This window comes from Betta splendens, chromosome 12 (genome assembly GCF_900634795.4).
Source record: "Betta splendens chromosome 12, fBetSpl5.4, whole genome shotgun sequence".
NCBI classification, from domain to species: domain Eukaryota; kingdom Metazoa; phylum Chordata; class Actinopteri; order Anabantiformes; family Osphronemidae; genus Betta; species Betta splendens.
The window spans coordinates 9,417,802-9,441,041 of NC_040892.2; the positions used below are offsets into that span (position 1 = coordinate 9,417,802).

Sequence of the window (23,240 nt, forward strand, 5' to 3'; positions counted from 1 at the left end):
TTAAAGAGTGGGGCACGGACATTTTAGGAAGTACATATGAAAAGGATGGAAAGTAATAAGTGTTCCATTAAAAGGAAACACGAAGTGGTTTCTAGTTTAGATTTGGTCAGCATAAAAGCACATAAACCAGATTTATTCCGGGTCTCACCCCGTGGACCAAGAATAAACGCTTCCATGAATACCTGCTGTTTTTTACACCCACCAAGTAATGATACCGCTTGGTTCTACCGCGCAAACAAGACAATGTGTATAGAAATTATGCTGTACTTTCGTTTTATGACTCATCCTCAACTGCCCGTTGGAAATTGTGAACAAAGTCCAGTTTGTAACTGTAATTGCTTAGTCTGGGTGCAGTTAACAACCCTTTGAGAGGTGTACTGTGTACTTTGGATGTGGACAGGGCAGCAGATGGGTCCTCAGAGCCTGACTATTTAATCAGGGGGGTGAGGTGTGGGTGGAGGAGTGGATTATATGGTCTGATGCTTCAAATATTCATTTCCGCCATCGGCAGCAGGAATATAAATCCCGACTTTAATATTCAGAGGCTACCTGCATGGACACAGCGTGGCCTTTACGAAGGAAAAAATAACCTTCCAGTGAGAACAAATAAGCGAGAATAATGAGACTGTGAGTGCAATTGTGTAACTATTTTCATTGCAGAAATCATTGATGTAACTGGACGTCAAAGGTGCATTTCTGCTTAAGTTTCTCAATTCATCTCAGCAGCAGTTCCTCGTTTCAACACCGGCCAACCGTGGCCTGTTTTCTGCCCTCCTTCCTCTTTTCGGTGCTGATGGCCTCTGATGCCTATGTGACTGTGAGACACTTACAGTAAAGGGGCCTACCATCGCTCAAAGCTGCTTATGCCTCTTTTAGCACAGCCAGGATAGTAGGCTTTATACTTCACAGGGGATTTGTGCAAGCCAGCCTTCTCTCCCCACCATAATTAGGCCACCCACATTCAGAGTCATGCTCTTCAGATGGTGACTCTGTAAAAACCGGCATCCTGGCTGTCGCTGTAATTCTTTTTCTGCACATAATATAATATACCAATTATACTATATATCACAACATAATGGTCTTGGTCGAAAACAAAGAAACAGGATATAAAATAGCATAGTTTTTGTTTTTAATGCTCTGGAGTGTTTTTTTTTGTTTAGAAAAAGCAAATGTTTTACAGTGTAAAATGATGAAAAATAAACATGTCAGGTAAAGTTTATAAACTGATAATAAAACACCGCAAAGGTTCGGTTTTACGAGGATTTCGCGCAGAACTTATGTAATTTCCATGAGTTTCATTGCTGCATGTTAAAGCGGAGGAGATGGGCGTCAGCTATAGGCAAGAATCTGATTGGCTTGGCCGTGTGACGTAGTGATTGTCAGAATTACTGGCCAATCGCCGACCCAGCGTTGTCCCACCCCCTCTCTGCGCGCAGAGGCGACGTTCAAGGGAGCGTTTGTTCAGGACGGTGAAACGGTGCCGTTATGTCGCGTGGGTGTCGGTTGTAACACTTTGTACTATTCACTAAAGCGAGGCGAACCTCAACTGGAGGAGTTTTGTTTTCTTTCTGCCTAAACCCGAAGCATATGTTCGTGCATTTGCTTGATACCAACCCGCTCCTGTGAAGTTTAAGGACGTGGAACGTGGACTCCGAGGGACGAGGACTGGATTCTGCCGTGGATCCACGCTCGCTCGGTAAGTAGGTTAGCCCACTTAGCGCTAGCGCAGCTAGCAAGTGTTAGCTATTCTGTTAAAAACAACCGGTTTAACTAGCTGTCTGTTAGTTGGATGTGTTTTCCCGAAGCTCGTCAAATGTATCTAAACTTTAGTTACTTTATACTTTCATACACATTTGCTAACTTGCCCCCTTTTTACCAAATCACTTTCATGTGCTTTCTACTTTTTAACTTAACGTTATACCGGTCACAAGTGGTCGCTTCTTGTGTTAGAGACTCAACTTTGACTTTTATCAGACACTAATCCGAGCTATTTTAAGTAGACTTTTAATAAGCTAACGCTAGCAGTTAGTCGCCAGTGTTAGCAGGCAGGCGTTAGCTTGCTCCCTGGCGTTTCTTTTTTCACAGCCGTGCAAACGTTTTCCAAAATGCGCAGTTTGGAAACGCTCCGATGTTGAGGCTTGTTCTGATTAGAAACAGGGCTGCAGTGGATGTGCTGCGATAAAGCTAATGTTAGTAACCTTGATGGCTGCACACAAGTCGACCTAGAAACTGTCCTGTGTAGTAGCTGAAGTGCACAGTGTACCAGATCCAGATAAGAGATACGTGACGGTGCAACGGTCCCCGCAACTAATAGGAGCAAAACTTAGCCATGGTTCAAATACTTATATTGTCGTTGTTATATGTTTTTAAATGTGTTTTCAAGAAAAGTACAAATAATTTTAGGTTACAATCGTGTTATGAAGAAAAGGGGCAAAGTCTCAAACACAACGCAAATCATAGTTTTTTATTTGCTAAATAATTAGTTTTAATTAGTAAGTTTGCACCTCTTTTAAAGCAGATATTTTCTCCTACAACCAGCTGCCGCTCTGCTGGTGCATTGTTTGGAAAAAGTAAAGAGAGCTTTACAATTGTCATCGCTCTTTGTTTATTGGTCCGAGATCTTATTAGTTCCTTGTTTGGTACATGAGTCTGTGATGTGATATGTTACTGTCTTATGCAATGCTCTCTACTCTCATCTTACAGGTCTGGATAGCATTCCTCAGAGCACAGCTGCAGACCATTTACTGATGGGTACATACTGCGAGGCAACACGCCCAAAGAGCAGCACATCATTCAGAAGAGAAAAGAACAGTAAAAGAATGAAGACAAGTTAAATATTACGCTCTCCACTGAACTGTTGGAAGATTATCTTTTGCTGGGAATATATACATACATCTGTTTGCACTAGTAGATGAGTACTTGGACTAAATAAATAAGAAAGCCGAAAAGTAACTTTGGCTGATTAAAGCTTATTTTAGAAGAAAGTACTCAAACAAAGCGGTCAACATGAGTGCTGAAGGATATCAGTACAAAGCTCTTTATGACTACAAGAAGGAGAGAGAGGCGGACATTGATATGCATGTGGGGGACATATTGTTGGTAAGCAAAGGAGCTCTGGTGGCTCTTGGGTACGTTGATGGGCTGGAACAGAGGCCAGATGAAATTGGCTGGCTGCCAGGCTTCAATGAAACCACTCAGGAAAAGGGAGACTTCCCTGGGACATATGTCGAGTATATTGGAAAGAAGTGGATTTCTCCCCCCACACCGAAGCCAAGGCCGCTCAGACCCCTACCTGTAGCTCCAAGCTCCTTCAAGGCAGAAACAGACTCGGACTCAGAGCAAGGTAAACTCTACAGACCTCAGCAAACATACATTTTGATTATTGGGTGTATAAAATGTCAGGATATACTGTAAAATGTCCACCACATGATTTTTTTAAACAGTTGTGTGCTTGAGTTAATGTCCTACTTGATAGTTTTCTTGACTTGATTGATTATTAATGGATTTGCTGTAATGAAAAAACATGCACATTTAGACTTGGCAAGATAAGTTTGAGGGGTGTGCTGCTCCTGGAAAACACACAGGCTTTCATTAGTCTCTGCACAGCGCTGTACAGCTGCACTGAGTGTGAACCAAGCTCAGTCCCAGAGGACAATGACGCTGGCTTGTGTCCAGGCTATAGTACACCAGGGCATCTTGTGCCATCCATATGCTACCGGTGAACATCATCTGTGTTTCCCCATAAAGGCGCATCCTACGGGGATATCATTCCCTCATCAGTGATGAGAAAGTTGGTTATATTGCTGTATACTGGGGAATACAGTAGATGTGCGTGTGACTGGCTTGGCTAGTTCCATGACATCTGTAGAAATGTCCTTCCTTATTTACATGTTGTTGTTGCCAGTTACCAAGCTACTCATCATGCTCAGTTTGCCTGAACTTTGTACACTATAGTGCTATGACTTCCCCCGTACACGCCTTTATAAACACGAACCATTTGAGGTACTTTTGGCAGAATTACGATGCACTCATGTAAAAATTCCCCTTTAAAGTCAGAATCGGTGTAAGTGCTCAGGCCAGGACTATGAAGAGCAGTTTAAATTAGCATCGTCTTACAGACACTGTGGCGTGCGTGACTGTGCGCCTGAAGCATTCTGCTCCCCTAAACAGCAACTTTAGCTGCCAGGTTTCTAGTTCCTGTCGTTTGTGCTACGATTGTGAAATTCTTTGCTGTGGTTTGCAGGATGAGTGAGGAGATGTGTGAAGGGGGCATGTGTTTAATGGCTGTGTCGTGGTTGAGTGGCAGCACTGTGCCTAGAGCCAGTGTGAATACAGCAAAGGGAGAAGAAAAGCCCCTGTGTCCTGGGCTGTGAGACTCATGGAGAGGGAGAGAAGAGGCCCTGAGGTTGTGGGTGCGGGTGGGAGAGACCCTGTACAAACCAAAGGGCTGGTGCAGGGGATAGTGTGCAAAAGGCGTATGACTGGAGTTGAGCTGGGGGTTGGCAGGGGAGCTGAAGTATGGGTGAGGTGGTGGTGGGGGCCCTGGGAGGAACTTGGGCTCTGCATGCTCATGGGGGCTTTGAAGAGGGGCTAAGGGCTCTGTGATGGAGGCAGGGCTTGTTGCTCCCAGAGTGTTTGTGATTTATTGCCCACCACTGAGGGTTCTCGCTCCCTTCCTCCTACTCCCCAGCCTTTTTTCTTCCTTCTTCTCCTCCTCCTCATGTTTGATAGTTCCTACAGTCCACAGCTCTGACAGGGGGGGGGGGGGGGGGGGGGTGGAGAATGGAGGCTTGGAAAGGGGCCTCGAATCTCTGAGCCACAGGGGTTTACATGAGTGCAGCAGATGTGGAGAGCGCGAGAGAAAAAGAAGAGGGCCGGGCTGGGAAACTATTCCGCCTCATTCCAGTTCTCAGACCTCTTTTTTTAAACATTAAAGTGTTACTCCTTTCCTGGGCCTCTCAGTTGAGAGAATTTACATGTGTTTGCGACTGTGAGAAGTCCACAGAAACACATCTTATACCTAAATCAGTTCTTTAGGTTGTAAACCATATTGTGCTTTTGTCTAATGGACATGTACAAGCGAATGATTGTAGATATGACACAAGGCAGTGCTTTTTTTCTCGCACAGCGTTTTTCCCAACGTCGTTAATGCATACCGTCAGTCCAGGCAGCATGTCGGCTTAATTGAATTTGAATTAAATCAATTGGCTGAAGGAAGCTTCTGGGCTTTAGGAGGACAGTGTCGTGTTTCTGCCATTAGGAACGACAGCGAAGGTCAATGTTTTGGGCTCAAGCGCTGGAACATGTGTTCTGCATGTTCACTGTTACGTGAGTTTAATGACTCTTTATCTTCCAGCAGCCAGACTGAGAGAACATTTCTCCAAACGGCCCAGATAAAAGTCTGAATAGCTGCTGGTTACTCAACATGCTCTCACAAGGTTCAGCCTGCATGCTCGGTCTTGTTTGAGGAAATATTTGATGCCGCCGGGCGATTCGCGTTTTATCTGAAGCTTATCAGCATGTGTTCATTTTGTGTGTGGCTATCATTACCATACCTTACCGACAGAACTAAGACAGTGTGGTTTGTTTCAAAAAAAGTTACACTAAATGCTTATTTCACATCTATTATATATTGTATACTTGCTTATTTAATCATATTGGGGCAACATCAGAAATAAAGCAGTTTATTTTCTGGGGGTGAAGGCTTTTAAGCATGGCTGCTACATACAAGACAGTAGTGGAGGGTACTGTGCATAGCTGGAGATTGAGATAATATAACTCTCCTCTTCTGGGCCTCTTCAGGACTTAGGCTGACATCTGCTGCATTCAATGCTATCTGACGGTAGCGCTGCTAAGAATTCATTTCTCTTAAAAACCTCAGCACTTAGCATCTTCAGTTTGGTTTTCACTTAGATTTGAGCTTCTTTAAACTTTTCCAGATCACCAAATCCATCAGTGTCAGGATGAGCCGAAGGTTTCTAACCCGATACCTTGCTATGATATAGTGTTCCTCTGTGCGACGAAAGGCAGCTGGGGCCAGGAATGTGTTGGCGCTTCTTTTGGTGGAGGGGTGTGCACAGACTGCATGGTAGACTGATTTGTAGCTTTGTGGCCAATCAGTATTGTGCTAAGTGCTGATTGCAGTAACTTGGTGCACAATACAACTGGACAATAAACGGCTGCACGCTGAATAGAACCCTCGCAACCGCTGTTGCTGTCATTGCCACTTTGTAATTTTGGTGTATTCAACATTTGAATTTTAAATAAAGCTAGCTAGCAACTAGATGTGGAAGAGATTGGCAGTGGTAAATCCACTCGAGCTGGATTTAAATGTATTTATGTCTTGTCATAGTTTCCATTAGCCTGTGACACAAAGTGTTTGTTGGGCGTGTTAGTGAGATAATTCAGGAAGACCAGGGTCTGGGTTTTAAGCCCTGTTTTTCACATTTGCAGCATCCATCTCTCATAACGCCATCTTTGGCACACACAAAAAGTATTTCTTGAAATGAATTATAGATTAGGACATGTTGTTTCAGCCCTAACTCAAAGTGACTTTGTTTGTATTTTTATCCTACAACTCTATAGTTGGCTGCATTTGCATAAAGAAATATCCTTTTCCACGTCAGAGAAAGGTGATATTCTACTGGTGCCTCAAGCTGTTTGCTCTCTGTTAACAATAATTTGCAAAGATTAGCATAACGAGCACTGGACGTTTGTAAAACATACACCTACAGTTAAGTACATGAGTGTGTGTTTCTGTAGTTGCAGCCTTTCCTCCACAACACTAGAGTAAAGGTGAACAGCAGCCACATACCGCTTCTAGTTGAACTCATCTCTCAATGTCTTATTTCTGCTTGTATTTTTGTGACCAGGCTCCTCAAATTAGAACTGCAGTCACATTGACTGTTTTTAAAAATGCAATGATGTTCGCTGACGTGACTGTGGAAATCGTAGTGTAATTTTAGGGCTCAGTAAAAATAACACTGTAATTTTCTTTCTGCAAACAGCATTAGTGCATAAATCCAGTAAGACGTGTATGGAATTTTGCGCATGAAAGCATGCACAACAGTTTCATTACTTGATTGTGGGCACAGACTGAAGTCTGAACGGGCAAATCTGCTTTAGTGGAGTCAGAGCATGTCTGCAAGCAGGATTAAGAAAGAGAGAGAGAGAGAGAGAGAGAAGGAACGCAGACCAACTGATAGACTTTAAGATGCGTGGACGGAGCAGAGGCTATTTTAAAAATGTCATGCGTTAGAGAAGGATGGAGACTAGTTGAACCAGTGGTTTAATAAAACACAGTTAATAGCTTCAGTCATCTTGTAGCCAGAACATGAGAAAAATACGATCAAATAGAAACTATTGGCTCTTCGTGAACAGCCAGGTGGAGGTGGTGTGAGCCACAGCCCTTCAACAGGAACTCCCTCATGGCAGTAACACGTGTTGTGGTTGAATCACTACTTTGGTTTGGTGCAACATGACATCCTGTAATAGGAATATTCATGATTAACGCATAAAAGTGTCCACATACAGAGCCTTTAATAAATGAATTGGTGCTTAGGTTTTATCTAAAACCGTGCCTTCATGTAGGAAAGCTTGGTGCTCTGATATGTGGCCTGAAGACTCACAGCCACTGTGGTTCGTCGTGCAGCTTTTGTGATTCACATGTGCTCTGCGCTTTTTAGGGTTAACGTTGGAGCTGTAGCAACAGTCTTCCCATTGGCTGCTGCTCGGCTTGTGCGCCGTGCCTTCCGTCCTGCAGGGGGAGACATTGCCTGCTCATTTCTACCTCCCTCCGCTTCCAGCTCAAGCCTGTTACAACACGTCGGGGCCCCAGCGCAAGCAATCTGCTATCTTCTCTTGTGTGTTGCTTGACGTCTGGTCTGAATAGTGCTGCAGTTCTGGTCTTTTTGCATGAATGATGGTGTGCACGCTCTGTATTTTTACACTATTGCTATAATTCGTACCTTTTACTCTACAATGCGCCGTCCCACACGATGCGTTTTCACATTCTTTCCGTGGGTTAACCGATTTTAGCTGACAGGCCTTAGCCTGACCTTTTTCAGACGCGCAGAAATGGTATAACGCCTCTAAATTTATCTGAAGTGTGGGCTATCTTTAGAATGTCAGCGGCCACAGTCTGCAGTTTGCTTGGCTCACACATACCGTTGTAGCTGGGGAGACTGTCCCCCGCCGCAGCAGCCCCAGGGCAGCTGCCTGTCCTCCCCGGGCTGTGGTTGACTAACTGACTAGTGAGTGGCTGAGGCCTTTGGGGATGTTGAAGCCTGTCAAACACGCAGACCTGTAGAGACACGCTCAAGGGGCCCGTGTCTCCATGCGTTCTTCCCCGGCTGCCACAGAAACCGGCTTCTATTAAAGCTGTCTGGTGATGTCTGGAGCCCCCCAGCTGTTCTAAACATAGCGAGACAACAGGCAGCGTCAGCGCTTAGTGAATGCGCTTCTCAGTGTGTGAATGAGCCTCCAGTGACCTATAGTTCAGCTGGACACCGATGCGATTTGCAAATAAAGATGTTAATTATGTGCCATTAGCAGTTATAAGAGGTGTTTCCATGGTTATAAGCTGCCAGTGTGTTTTTATTGCTTTATATTACGTCAAGGCATCTTAGAAGGCAACACTGGCATCTTGACACATTTCTGCTGTGCCTTTCCCAACTATCACGTTGTTGACGTTACCAAGAAGCAACTTTATCTCCGGCGTGTCCTGTGTTCCTCACCGCCGCCGTGGATAGGGTTAATAAACAGAAACCTTTGGGTCACATCAAAGTATGTTCCTTCAGGAATTACCAAGAAGTGCTGGGCCACATAGTGTGTGTTTGTACTGAGAAGAGAGATCAGTTTTTTGTTTTTTTTTTAAGCGACATTTCAAAATAATCATTTTATGATGTATAAAATACCATTATATGTCATAAATGTTATCTTTAATCTTTAATAAAAACAGCCCTGTATGTGATATTGGAGACAGGTAATCTTCATACATGGTAGCATTTAGCTTTCATTCTAGGTCTTGATTTGAGGTTCTCAGAAAAAGCTTGGCTGCAGAGTGGCGGCCGTGTTGGATGTCATGTCTGGGGGAGAAAGGTTACACTTCCAAGGTGTGTGATGGCAGCCCTGCGTGTCTCGCTCTCTATTTAGGGAACACTTTGGTGCTGCGTCTCAGAGTTCACTACTTCTGAGAAACCCCCCCTTCTGCTTTGCACTTCTAATAATGTCTTCCAGATGACCAGTTGTCCCACATGGAGTTTTGTGTGTTTTGAGGTTAGAGGGACTTTAGTAATCCAGTTTCTTCACACGCAATATGCCGAGCGCAGTCCAGCGCAGGCCGACGGAGGTGTGGATGAAGTGGTTCATTATTTGCCTGATTACCTGACTTTGCTAGCTTGGCCAACAGCTGCACAGTTTAATGCCCGATTTAAAAGAAAATGATTCATTTTATTTATGTTTTGGCAGAAAGAAAAAAGGCTTAGAGAAAAGGCTCCATTCATAGTTTTACGCCGATTCTGAAATGACACACCTCCTGTTGGAACAGTTGAGTCTTTCAGAAAATTCATTTCAAAATACACCTTTGCAAATCCAAATAAAATCCCTGCTAACCCCTTCATCCTTTCATGTCCACACCTGGATGTAAAGTTCTGAGGGGAGAAACCTTGGACCTGGCTCAGCTCACATCATGGGATGTTTGCTTAGTTCCTTGGTCCACCAGGATCCTGCTTGGTTCACCTTGTGCTTTTCAAGGCAGTGCCTCAGTTTTAAACCTGCTTCCTTTAAGTACTAAGTCGTTCGTGAGCCATGAGCCTAATCAGCCTTTACTGGCACATGAATCACAGAGCTCACCTTGTAATTTCGCATGACAACTTACAGATTCTGATGGCACATCTGTCAACATGTCAACTTTATAAATTTCTGCTTGGATGCTTTCCATATATATTTGCTGGTATTACATTACCATATACAGTATAATACACGCTGCTGTTATCTCCTCCAGGTTTCTTTCTAACGGACTTGACCGAGCAGTTTTCTCCTCCAGACACTGCCCCTCCGGTGCTGGTCAGACTGCTGGAAGCCATCGAGAGGAAAGGTGAGAAAGGTTGCTGGCGGGGAAGTTACTGTAGCAACTAAACAGAAGGTGCAGCTGTACGCGTAAGCCATCGGAACTTAGCAAACTGACCTAACGTTGTATTTTCAGGCCTGGATAACCCCACTCTGTACCGCACATTCACGGCTGGAGCTGGACTTGAAGTCAGACAGTACTTTGACTGTGGTGAGTATATTTAAAAACCAGTGTTAGCAGACATGAATGTGATTGTAGAATGAGAGAAACACGTGTGTGAAGTGACTTCAAATAATTTCAGATGCTTTGTAACAAAGGAAGAGAGCATAGTGTGATCTGTACTGAACCACAGTTGTGTTTACAGTTGCATGATTTTTGTGCACACAACCTCTTACAGCATTTAATGCTTTGTCCTTCAGATCTTCCCTCGGGTGACCTGGACCAGTTGGAACTTCCGGTTCTGTGTGACGGTCTGCGCAGGTACCTGCAGGATCTCCCCCAGCCGATCATCCCCACTGCAATCTATGCTCAAATGGTCCTCACTGCCAAAGGTGAGAGCGCGTTGCCTCGTTTGTTTGCTGTGCAGACATCATGGAACACGAGCGCTGACGCAACCCACATGCTCACTGCTACTGAACGTTGAGTCCTTTGAACACAAGACCACAGGACCACATGAACACCTTGGACCTCACTTTTAAAAACGTTCACTCTTTGCATTTTACAATTCAAAAAAAGAGCGATTGACGTATTTTGTCACCTGCTCTTTGTCTGTTGCAAGACAGAAAAAAAACTCGTCGCACCACACAGTTGTGTAGCGCTGCGTTTTCTTGCTGTCACAGGGGCAGAAACAGGATATCTGTGGTTAATAGAACTAAAACAAGCCTGAGAGTTTATCTCTAGCATCTCTGAACAGCCAATCACCTGCCAGTGTACCTTACGCTCGCTGTAAACCACACAGTGTGGTTGACTGCACATGACGCCTTTTTCCATCTCAAAGAAACTTTGTCTTTCGTTTCAAACTCTTTGACTCTAGTTGTTCACGTCTTGCTGGCCTCTCGGCCGTTCTCCTTTTCGACAGAGGTGGTGAATCCGGAAGAATGTGCCCAGCTGCTACGTCGAATCGGCAGCGCCCCAAGCCTGCCTCCCCAGTACTGGCTAACTCTCCACTGTCTGCTAAGGCATTTCGCTAGAGTGTGCCAAAACGGCCCCAAGAACCTGCTCAGCGCCAGAGCCCTGGGCGAGATCTTCAGTCCAGTGTTTTTCAGACCACAGGCCTCCAGGTGGGTGTTGGTGCAGCAGGGCCAAGTCTTGATGCTGCATAGTTTGGTGCGTTAAAGAAAGCCGCCCAGCCAGCAGACAGACAGACAGTAATGTAATACACACTCAAACATGCACACTTGCAGACTCGCATTCAGGCATGCATAGACTCGTGCACACAATCGCACTCTGTCAGCGCAGGCTGTCAGGCACGCGTGGGTTTCAGCTCTGCATGTATGTAGGTTAGAGATTTTCTACTTGCCAGCTGTGCTGCACAATTAAAGGAGCTAAGCCTAAAATACTGACCAATTGAAAAGGCTCAGAAAGCAGCGACTGAGACGGTCACCTGTGCCGCACAACTGACTTCACTTCGCCCTCCCTCTCTCTCCACAGTTGTGAACCCAGCCTGGATGCTCATGTCAAGATCATAGAGGTTCTTGTGACCAGTGAATGGAGTGACGGTCAGGCTGCTCCAGGTACTTGCTACTTCATTTTTCTCTATCAGTCATCCGCTGGGTTTTGAGCAGTTTTTGGTATTATTTATTAAAAGAAACACAGGCTAAAGTGTGGTTTTAGGTGAATGCAAGGTAACATTTCCTCAACCTTTTATGCAAGAGTGACTTTGCTTTTAAGTTGAAAGGTTCTAAAATTGAGCCGGTAAAATTGCTGATATATATTTTTGTCTGTATGGTTTTCGAATGTTGCTAAGTTTAATTTGACATTCGTGTAGGAGGTGTACGAATGAAGAGAGAAAATGAAACCCACTGATAAAATCTTTGACATTCTGGCTGGCGATATGTGAAATGCAGAACTAGGTTTGGTTTTGAGTGGCTGAGCCAGTGGAGGTCTACAGAGGTAGAGCTAGGCTGCTGTGGCAGGGTGCAGTTGGGTTTTACAGTGCTCCTTAAAAGCTGTGTCGCTGGCTGGCCCAGAGGCCCAGGACAGGGCCCAGGCTGTTTAAACATTTTATTACCTGTTAGGGCTATTTATAATGTCCCTGTGCATGGGCACACTCTCAGCTGTCAGTAATTTGCACCTGCAGGAGCACTTTGCCTGCCCATCCATCTCTCTCTTCCACTGCCAAAGACCTAAACACATTTAGGTCCGTCCAGCTAGCTTTGTGAGGACACATTCTGCAGGCTTTAGTCTCCTCTTTTTATGGCGCTGAATAGAAACAGTTGCTGGCCATACAGGTAATGTGATAAACGCTGTGTCCCAGGCAGCCTAAGGAAGAATCCCCTACTTTGTAAACACACATGTACATGTCCTGTACATGTGTTTCTGTGAATGACCTGTGTGTTTGGGTGTCTGCGTGCCTCCTCCCAGATACTGTGTACCTATTTTAAGGAAGCAACAAAAGGCCCACTTAGATTTGGTTGGCTGGAAAGTCGGCCCGCTCCACAGAGCACGTCTTGTTAGACTTGAGGGCTACTTCCAGCTTGTAGGACCACCCCTCCAACCCCCACCCCTCACTCCTCCCTCAACTTGGATCTCTACATGTCCTCCCTGCCTCAAACTACCCAGCTCAGCAAATATTTGAAACTTTGCAAGTTAATCATAAGACCAACCCCCCCCCCTTTACAAACAGAAAGAGGGAGTGACCAGTGAGAAAGAGCCACACACAGCTGGCACGAGTGGCTCCTTTCAGAACAGGCTGCACTGACACCGGAGCAGCTACCGCTAATCATTAACTATAACTATACGCCTGAGCTTCGTGCAGCTCAGAGATGAAGGGATAGAGTGCTTGGCCTTTTACCACACAGCAGGAACTGAACAGTCAGCCAGCTAGACAGTTGCATGCTGCACCTGCCTCACGTCGAGAGGATTACCTGGATTTCATTAAGAAGCATGTAAACCTTTTAAGAATTAAAACAAGCCACGTCCAGTTTCTCTTGGACCTAAACTACTAAATGGAGCTTTACAGCAGCACGTGAAAGTAGCTGAAGTTGGATTTATTTTACCTTCTGGGAATAAAAGGACCTTCAAAGAGGAGATTTAATGAAATTATGCACAGCTTGCAACGTAAGTTTACTCATTTATAATTTTTTTTAATGATCAAAAAGTTGAACAATGTCTCCGCTGCCTGTGCCCTCAGGCTATAATGTAAAGTGGGTAGAGGGGAAGGCAGACACCACAGCTTAGCTAAAGAATAGAACAAGGCGCTATAGGTGTCTGTGAACGGTTTCGCCCACGGCTACTGCTCATGCACAGATAGAAGCTGTTCTTACTGTTGATGGATCTTTAAGAGCTTTGATCTTAAACCCACCACTGAAAGACACCCTGAAATATTCCCTTCTGTGAAATGTCCTCTTAATTGAGACCGAGCGGCTCGTTCATTAATATCACATGTTGGGCGTTTAGGCATTTTGAACTACTGTGATTTGCAGCTGTAATTTGATCTGTATCATTGAGTAACTCCAACAAATGCTCCCCAGTCAGACCTGAAAGGACGGCAGCTGGCTTCCACGTGAATCCTTACACCTTACCAAGAACCAGCTCTTTAAATTTCACTAAGGAAATCAAGGGAGCTAACTCTGTCGTGCCGGGTGTCACACAGTGGGATTACATGCGTATTTTGGAGCTCGGAGTGCCGCTGACCCAGGGCGAGCATTATAATTTAGCTGCGTACGTGCTGCTGCAGCAGAGCTGGCTTTGTCACAGCGCCAGCAGTGGGACGGACTAAACCTCCGCACGACACATGCCGAGAGGAGGGGCTGAGCAGCCTGCAGGAGAGCGAGCAGCCGAGCTCCACACAGAGAGAGAGGATGGCAGAGAGAAAGCATGGCGCAGGCTGCCGGTCCGTTCTCCTCCTCTGCTGCATGGTTCCTTTTGAGGCGGATGCGTGACAGGACGTCAGACTAGGCGCCGCAGAGAGAATGACGACTCGGTCGGTTTTCCATTTATTGGCGATGTTGTAAAGATTCGAGCAGGGAGTTCAGAGGCTTCCAGAGTGACCTCACCGTGCTCAGGAAATTAAGATGCAGGAGTGGCTGGTGACAGACCCCCCAATGTGATTGGCTGTGGTAAGTGATGTAACACGTTACTGAGCAGGCTGCCCTCAATATGTGTTCAAAGGGGACTTGACTTGCGTGTCTGTTCTGCCAGTTTAGGAATATGTTCAAGTATTCAAGCTGTAGGTTGAACCGCTGCTGTGAATGCTGGTTTTAGGAATTAGACGTCTCTAGAGGTCTGGTGATGTGTGATGAGGCTGGATCGGGCAGATGTGCTCTGAAATGCAGCGGAAACTGCTGTGGTTGTGCTGTCGAGCTGCATCTTGCAGAGATTGGGAACCTGTGCATATTATGCCTAGTCACAGTTGTAGCTGTGTGCTCATTGTGACTGCGAGCACCATTCACCAGCCACAGTCCTGCGATGCCCAATGCAGCAGAAACGGTGTTAATGCAGAGCGAGCGGACACATGCAGTGCAGATTTGTGGGTTAAAAATAGACGGATACCATAGCTCTGCTACCGTTGGCTTCGCTGTTAAACTGTCAGCTTGTGAGCATCCGCTGCAGATTTAACACTGGGTATTTTCCATACCGCCAGTTAAACTGGTTTTAGTGGTTTTGTCCCAGTCATCTGATTCAAATCTAGCTCTTAGTGCTGCAATTGGAAAAGAGGCTTAAATTGTCTTAAACCTTAAATATGGCAGCTGAGTTGCTGTAGAGGGAACGCTAGACAACTGTGCAACCAAATTGTTAAAATGTCATATACATTCATTAACATGGCTATATGCTGGTTTTATAGGGAACACCTTTATTCAAGAAATCTGTTCTTATTCACACTTTATTTTACCCCCACACTGCTTCACTGAGTGTGGAGGAATTACAGCAAAATAATTGTTTCCTCTACAAAACTCAGCCTGTAAACATCCGTTGCTGTTGTTATTTAACAGATTTAGAATGCAGTTGTATTGTCTGGGGCGAAGGTTTGCAGCCCAACCCAACCCAAGCCCTCCTAAAAGTGTAACAAGCTGGGACATAGTTTAATGTTCTAGTTGCTCTGCAGAGCATTTATTTACATGCTGTATTCACTTGTCCTCACAGCTCTACCTCCAAAGCCACCGAAGCCCACAATTGTGACAAACAACGGTATGAACAACAACATGGCGCTACAGGACGCTGAATGGTACTGGGGCGACATCTCAAGGGAAGAAGTCAATGAGAAACTGAGGGACACTGCGGACGGTACGTTTCTGGTGCGAGATGCCTCAACAAAGATGCACGGGGACTACACTCTAACGCTGAGGTGAGCTCCTTCCTCTTTGCAGGCTGAAATCTCTCTTGTTTTGTATAATAGCTTGTGGATTGTTAACTTTGTGTTTAACAGGTTTTGTTTCTTTTTTGTCGTGTCTGCAGGAAGGGAGGCAACAACAAGCTCATTAAGATATTTCATCGTGATGGAAAGTACGGCTTCTCTGATCCACTGACCTTCAACTCTGTTGTTGAGCTCATCAACCACTATCGCAACGAGTCCCTGGCTCAGTACAACCCCAAGCTAGATGTCAAGCTGCTGTATCCAGTCTCCAAACACCAGCAGGTGCAACAATTGGCTCAGTCCAAACCAGAATATAAAATATGCTGCTTTCGAAGCAAGCAACTAACAACTAAACTTTAATTTCCTCAGGATCAGGTGGTGAAAGAAGACAACATTGAAGCTGTTGGGAGGAAGCTCTGTGAGTACCACCAGCAGTATCAGGAGAAAAACAAGGAGTACGACCGTCTGTATGAAGAGTACACCAGAACTTCACAAGTGAGTACAACCAACAGTCAACTCCTAACCCGAGAGCTCAGAACTGGATTAGACACTGATACTGTGGCCTCTGCCTCCAGGAAATCCAAATGAAAAGGACAGCGATAGAAGCCTTTAATGAAACTATAAAGATTTTCGAAGAGCAATGCCAAACACAAGAGCGATACAGCAAAGAGTATATTGAGAAATTCAGAAGAGAAGGCAACGACAAGGAGATCCAGAGGTGAGAATACAAGCCTCCGCTCTTCATCACCAGCAAAGAGGGAACATTTGGCAAAAATGTAATGTTTGTCTTCATTTGTATTGTTTTTCAGGATTATGGGCAACTACGAGAAGTTAAAATCGAGGATAAGTGAAATTGTAGACAGCAAACGCAGACTGGAGGAAGATTTGAAGAAACAAGCAGCAGACTACAGAGAGATTGACAAGAGAATGAACAGCATCAAGCCCGACCTCATCCAGCTCCGCAAGACCAGAGATCAGTATCTCATGTAAGTACAGCACTCAGACGGAGCCCCAGCTTCTCCGGAACCCTTAAGGATTCCTAAACCCACTAGAGAACATCAAAATGGGTCTGTCCTGGTTTCTAACGTCCATGCGATTCGTCTTGTAGGTGGTTGACCCAGAAGGGAGTCCGACAGAAGAAGCTCAACGAGTGGCTGGAAATCAAGAACGAGAACACGGAAGAGTGAGTATTACTAGTTAAACTAATCATTCGAGATTATGTTGAGGTGCCCTTGGCTTCTATACTCACACTCCCTCTATCACTCCTTTTTCTAGTCAATATTCAATGGTGGATGATGACGAGGACCTTCCTCATCACGATGAGCGGTCCTGGAAATTAGGCAACATAAATCGGACACAGGGGGAGGCTCTGCTCCAGGGCAAGAGAGACGGAACATTCCTGGTTCGAGACAGCAGCAAAGCAGGATGCTACGCCTGCAGCGTTGTGTACGTATTCCCCCGTGTTCACTTTGGCCTTTCCTAAATTATTCTAATTAAAGTTAATGAGGCTTTGTAGCTCCAGAGCCAAACTGTGAGAAATCATGTACATGTCGCTTGACACAATAGAAGAAATGATTGTAGTTATGCACATAGACTTGACTAATGCTTTAATGATTCTGAAGAAGAAAGCAACCGAATGTACATTTACTGTGTGCATACTCAGGAACAGACTGTGACTAGTGTGTTCTCTTTGCAGCGTGGACGGTGAGGTGAAGCACTGCGTCATCAACAAGACCCCCTCAGGCTACGGCTTCGCGGAACCATACAACCTGTACAGCTCATTAAAAGAACTCGTACTTCACTACCAGCACACGTCTTTGGTCCAACACAACGACTCTCTGAATGTGACGCTAGCATACCCGGTTTATGCTCAGCAGAGACGGTGAGGACCCAGACGTATCTGTGTGGACAAAAAGAAAAGGCCTCATGAGAGACGGAGATACACGATGGATTCTGATTAAAACAAGGTTCTGATGCCTGCTATACCAGAGGAAGAGACACAGTAAAGCCTGAAACATTTCAGTGACTGTGCCCGATTACGAGCCAGAGGCGAGTCTGAATGTAGTTTTATTTCCCTATTGCTTTTTGTGGGAGCACAGAACTAAGCAGGAACTGCTGAACTCTCCCTGAGCGGAGGACATTTGAGGCCTTTTCCCAATGGTGCTTATTATTTTTTCAAAGCTTTACCAGCTGGAATGTTAAATCGCACCAGATAAACTCTTCAAATGGAACTGTACCCACCAGCCACAACTTTGTTTTTCCACTTTTGTTTTTTTTTTTTCTTTCAAGTCATCTGTTTGCGTGTGTGTTTGTGTGTGTTCCTACACAAGTGTTTCTGTGTATGAGTGAGTGTGTGTGATCGTCCATGTGACCAAAACTCATAGAATCAGGAAACTGTGTGACATCGGAGGCTGGGTAACACGTGTTTGTGTTCACCGTTGAGTAGCAGACCATGGGTCTGCTGATTATGTAGCAAAATGGCACTTTTAAACTTTTTTTTTTTTTGAAAAGAAGTCTATAAACTTTATCAGCAGAGCGAAGAGGACAAAGACGACTGCATCCTCCCGTCATGCTGTTGAGCATTATAGTGCAGAGATAAACTTGATCTTTACTGTGGGTAGGTGAATTTAGTACATATTTAGTACACAGTTTATGTACATATGTGAATATGTGCAAAATCATGATTCAAAGCTCACCATACCAAAAAGGATCTGTTCCTCTTTAGTTATATTCTGATCTGCTATGCAATTCTTTCACCGTTCTGTTCGTTCTGGTGCAGCCCACAACATAAGCTTGTTTTACTGCTTGAGAAATATCTGTTTCTATGTAAATTTCCAAGAGATATTGTTTCACAATACCAAGATACAGCGTATAATTTTAAAAGATGATAGAAACATGGAACTTTTATTATTAAATACTTTAACTGATATAAAGATGCAAAATAAGTATTTTAATAGTCTTTGTTTGCTTCAAACTAATGTTCTTCTCAGGCAGAGCCTTTTAAGTATTTGAGCTGCTTCAGTCACAGTTTCGGACAAAGCTAAACCTACATGCAGTTCTTTATTGAGACCGACCGAGAAGAGGTTCGCAACCAAAATCCATGGAATCGACAGTATAGATTTATTTTGTTATGTTCCCAACTGGTGGATATGGTTAAGGATCAGTACACATTGTCCACTTGGTATTTTTCTGTATCAGAAAATCACTGTTTACATGGGTGGATCCGCTTCTTTCAGATAGTCTCTAATTTCAAACGGAAGCATGTCAGTTACATCCTAATTTTACCCCATTTATATTTTAGCTTTTACAACTGATTGATACATGTGTAAAACGTAAGAATATATTTTAAATGACTTAACCCTTAACCTGTCACTGAACTAATCATGTTCCCCTTTTGAGTATACCAGTAATGTGAACCCCCCCCCCCCCCCCCCCATCTCCAACTAGACTCATTTTCAGCTCGGCTGCTAAACATTAACAAGTTATTCATCTAATTGTTTGTCTTCCATTTTCACTAAAATGCTAAACTAAATTTCTTAAATCTTGATTCATAGGAGTCTGTGTGTATAAACTGTAAATTGCAACATATTAGATCTTTGTTATTTGAAAGACTTTATTCCCACCTTCTCCCAGTGCAGGACTTCTGCTCACATTTCATTCTTCACATTTGTTAGATGCGTCTGTGCTAATTACTCTGTCAAGATCCAGTAGTTTACTGGTTCTTCCAAAGCCATTAACACGTCGGACACTAGACCTGTCACACATCAATAATTTAACCCCCCCCCCCAACAGCTGCTGGCATAAACTTGTTCTTGTTGTCAAAAATATATATTTTTTATAACTCTGAAAACTTGCACCCTTATTTTCTTGATCATATTGTCGTAGATGTCTTTTTTTCTTTGGAGCTCATCTTTTGTGGGTGTCCCAGACATGATTTGATTGAGATTTACCAGTGTTCCCCAGTTCAAGCTTCTAATCTGTATTGGGCTTTGTTTAAATAAAAAAAAGTAAATAAAACACTTTTTTGGCAACAGGTATTGTATTCTTAAAGTTATTACACACTAATTGTGACCTCACACTATATGTCTTCATATTTTTTTCAAGGGCACACTATACTAAGGCATATTTATTCTGACCACATACTATACTTCATGTTTTATTTGAGGACATCCTATAATAAGGTATCACTACAAGTCATTTGTCTGATGACTCATACACAAGCGTGTATGTCTTTAAATACTTGGTGTATGCTTTCTTGTAAAGCATACCCCTTGAATTGTCCCTCAGGGATAAATATAGTTTATTTCATTTGATACGAAGGTATAATTTTAGCCACAGACTATGCTAAAGGTACATTTTTGTTTTTGTAAATATACTTGTACTGAAGCATGAATTTCATTACATACAGCACTGTACCATGGCACATTTTTTGGCTGTACATACTATACTAAGGCATATTTTATATCACACTATATTGTTATCTACGTACTATAGAATGTTTTTGACCACACTAAGGGACAGTTTACACATAGTTCATGTGTGTTAATAGTTTTCTAGGGCACAATTTGACCACATACACTATACTTCATGTGTTCTGGTTGGTTTGTTTTCTACTGTCTAGTCTTGCCTCCTCTCACTTCCCTCTACCAGGATTGGACTGCAACTCAATTTGTTATGCTCCTGCGATCGTTACCTGTTTTATTGGGGTGTGTTAGTCTCTGACCCTTCCCTTATTTAGTCTGTTTGACCTGCTTGCCAGGTTTCATTCATGACCTTCCTGAATGTCTTTAACGTTAATAGTAAAAACCACCTACGTCCCTGATTCTTAGAAATACAGGAAATAAAAATAAGGTTTGTAAGAGCGATATTTTGATGACGTTTCTTTTCTATGCTTTTCGATCACTATAATAATTGACCAAAATTAAGGCACATTTTTGACCACTTACTAACAGACTACACTAAAACATAATTTCCATCCATCCATCTTCTACCGCTTAGTCCCACACGGGGTTGTGGGGGTAATGGAGCCTATCCCTGCTATCTATGGGCGAGAGGCAGGGTACACCCTGGACAGGTCGCCAGTCCATCACAGGGCAACACTTCACACACATATTCACACCTTCGGGCAATCTAGAGTGAGAAAGCCTAGAAGGCCATGCAAACTCCACACAGAAAGGCCCCCATTCTGCCCTGGGAATCGAACCTCCTCACCGTGAGGGGACAATGCTACCCACTGCACCAGCGTGGCGCCACTTAGTTTCCCAAATAAAAATTCATGGTCGTTGCCATTAGGAGCACACTTTACATCTGCATTTCAGTTTTGGATTATTAAATCTAATCTGTGCAAAAATTTTAATCACATTACTTTTGGTCAATTATTATTATTCAGTGACAGTATTAAACATTTACAGTGATGTTTTACTATAATAATGTCATACACCAGGTCCTGTTACATCTTGTTTGTTTCAATTTGAATTTTAAATCTTGTCAAAATGCACATACTTTAATTTAACTTTAACTACACAGATGTAACAACCAGTCAAAATGGCCTCACTACAATTTGACCTATCAACTGCAAATGTACACACACCCACACAGAGCGTGTGCATACAAAAATAAACTGCACTAAACCACAGCCGTGCATGCTTCACAATTTTCCACTGGGTGCATGAAGCAACACAAGTTGTTCGGTGCAACACTTTCCACAACTAAACCATGTCCTCTCTTGATGCATAAAGTCATAAAAAGACACTTGTAGACCAGATCAGTGCATAAAATATAGAAGAACTATAAGATCTCAATATGTGAAACATAAGTGAAAATTAAGCATTTCATAGCATGTGCTGCTCTTCATGTGGGAGCTTGTGTGTGGTAATGTGGGAACCTACAATGTGATTAATGGGCGTAACCGTTGGAGAGCATTTAATAAAGAGGATTTGCAGCAGGACTGATACTGTGGGGTGAGATAATAAGAAGCAAGTCATACATGAAAATGTACAGTACTTCAGCCTGAAGCAATTACAGTTCAACACCACTGTCTATAATCAGTCACTGCCAGCTAACGAAGACCACAGCGCTCTAAACTATTACTGTGATGAGTGACGATCTGACTTTTAGTCTTCAGTAGTTTAATAATGAAAACTCTTTCTAGGTGGGACATTTAGACTGTAATACAGTCACTCCTGTTACAGAGCTGTAAAGCATCTGAAGCTAAGGCAACAGGTTCAGGCTGCTTATCTTAAAAAGCCCTGATAGTGGGATCAGAGGCTCTGGCATTGCACAGCACTTTGCTAATATTTAACAGATATATCTGAACCACTGATGAAGAAACTCTCAGAAAGAGTTCGCAGGGAAGTAATTAGCGATCAAAGTCCACTGATCCTACAGAGAATTAAAGCTCGCTGAAAACCACCAAGACATAAAAACCGATGCATTTGCATTTTAACACAATGCAGACTCAAATCTGGTTTTAGGAAACCACCATATTTCCCCATATCAGGCTGCACAGTCATCTTGATTCCGCTTACAAGTAATAAAACGGGAAACACCTAAAATCTGAGCTAAGACACGTTGCAATTCAGAAACTGGCTTTAATTGAAGGTGATTAAACTGCACCAGATACTGTAAGTCTGACGAGCCTAAATGAAACCATCACACCCCGTGGCAGCGCTGCAGAGGTGTGCCACTCGAAATACTCACTGACTCACTCACACTGTTAATCGATAGTCAAGGGCATAATCCTGACTAAGCAGTCCTGACCAGTATGTGGTGAACTGTTGATTTAGGTAAATGCGTGTCCTTGAACTAGACCGGTCCAAAGGTTTTTGCAAAGGCTCTCGAGGGTAGAAATATTTTAAAATATAACATAGATGACATAAATTTCTTCCTTGAGAGCAACAACTTTGATCTTTTGAGATTAACACCTCAGATAAATCTGGGTTTAGCTACAGTACGATGACTTCACAAGTGTACTAACGTCTGAAGCAAAATAATCTCTTCAAGTCTGTCTAAAATTCATACATCTCCAGACTATGCTCAAAGATAATTCCTGAGGCCATAATCAAATTGCTAATGTGTAACATGGGTCTCTCAATAATTAACGAGACATGGGTCACCCAGCCGCAATGACGTCAGCCGTCATTAGGTAAAGTGTGCGGATGAAAGTCGAAGAGCTGCCATATTAGAGCAGGCAACACCATAAATTATGGTTCATTACAGCTTCATTTATTTGCTGCATAACAAGCCTGTCAGGTCTCAATACAGACACCGAGAACGCTGCAGTCTTTAATCAGAAACAAAGGCTTTACATTAGACCCCACTGCCAGAAATGAACATGTCTGTCAGAGACAATTGTGGTTTCCTGCCCTCACTTGTTCAAGGCCTGTTACCTTTTCAAAGCTGTGCCAGAGGCCATCAGAAATTAATTCCCCTCAGTCTTTACGGTCACTGAGCCTTCCTTCCAGTGCACGTGTTGGAAGTGGGACGATCATTCAAGGCATAAATTCTGTTATTTTAGGCAAGCACACACACACACACACACACACACACACACACACACACACACACACACACACACACACACACACACACACACACACACACACACACACACACACACGTAAAGTTGGTTTGACATAAGGTGACTTTTGCTTAGTC

General features: G+C 43.7%; 1 protein-coding gene and 1 long non-coding RNA gene across 5 annotated transcripts; one reads left to right on the forward strand and one right to left on the reverse strand.

Annotated features, from left to right (window-relative positions):
* Window positions 1-1,452: 1,452 nt before the first annotated feature.
* On the forward strand, window positions 1,453-19,617 carry pik3r1 (phosphoinositide-3-kinase, regulatory subunit 1 (alpha)). Of its 4 annotated transcripts, none has more exons than XM_029168796.3 (15): window positions 1,453-1,700; window positions 2,704-3,343; window positions 10,004-10,096; window positions 10,205-10,279; window positions 10,489-10,620; window positions 11,148-11,349; window positions 11,720-11,802; window positions 15,374-15,575; window positions 15,686-15,866; window positions 15,954-16,079; window positions 16,160-16,302; window positions 16,394-16,570; window positions 16,693-16,767; window positions 16,860-17,030; window positions 17,281-19,617. In XM_029168796.3, exons 2-15 carry the CDS (start codon window positions 3,007-3,009, stop codon window positions 17,468-17,470), a joined length of 2,187 nt encoding a protein of 728 aa, XP_029024629.1. In that variant the 5' UTR covers window positions 1,453-1,700; window positions 2,704-3,006; the 3' UTR covers window positions 17,471-19,617. The 4 variants fall into 4 exon arrangements, with proteins under 4 accessions (XP_029024629.1, XP_029024630.1, XP_029024631.1 ...); XM_029168797.3 differs by having other exon boundaries at window positions 1,453-1,696; XM_029168798.3 differs by lacking the exons at window positions 1,453-1,700; window positions 2,704-3,343; window positions 10,004-10,096; ... (2 more) ...; window positions 11,148-11,349; window positions 11,720-11,802 and adding an exon at window positions 12,958-13,348.
* On the reverse strand, window positions 7,373-8,267 carry LOC129604933 (uncharacterized). Its single transcript, XR_008696288.1, has 3 exons — window positions 8,167-8,267; window positions 7,629-7,756; window positions 7,373-7,485 (listed from the first exon to the last, which is right to left on the reverse strand). It is a non-coding gene; the product is annotated as an uncharacterized LOC129604933 (long non-coding RNA).
* Window positions 19,618-23,240: the final 3,623 nt, after the last annotated feature.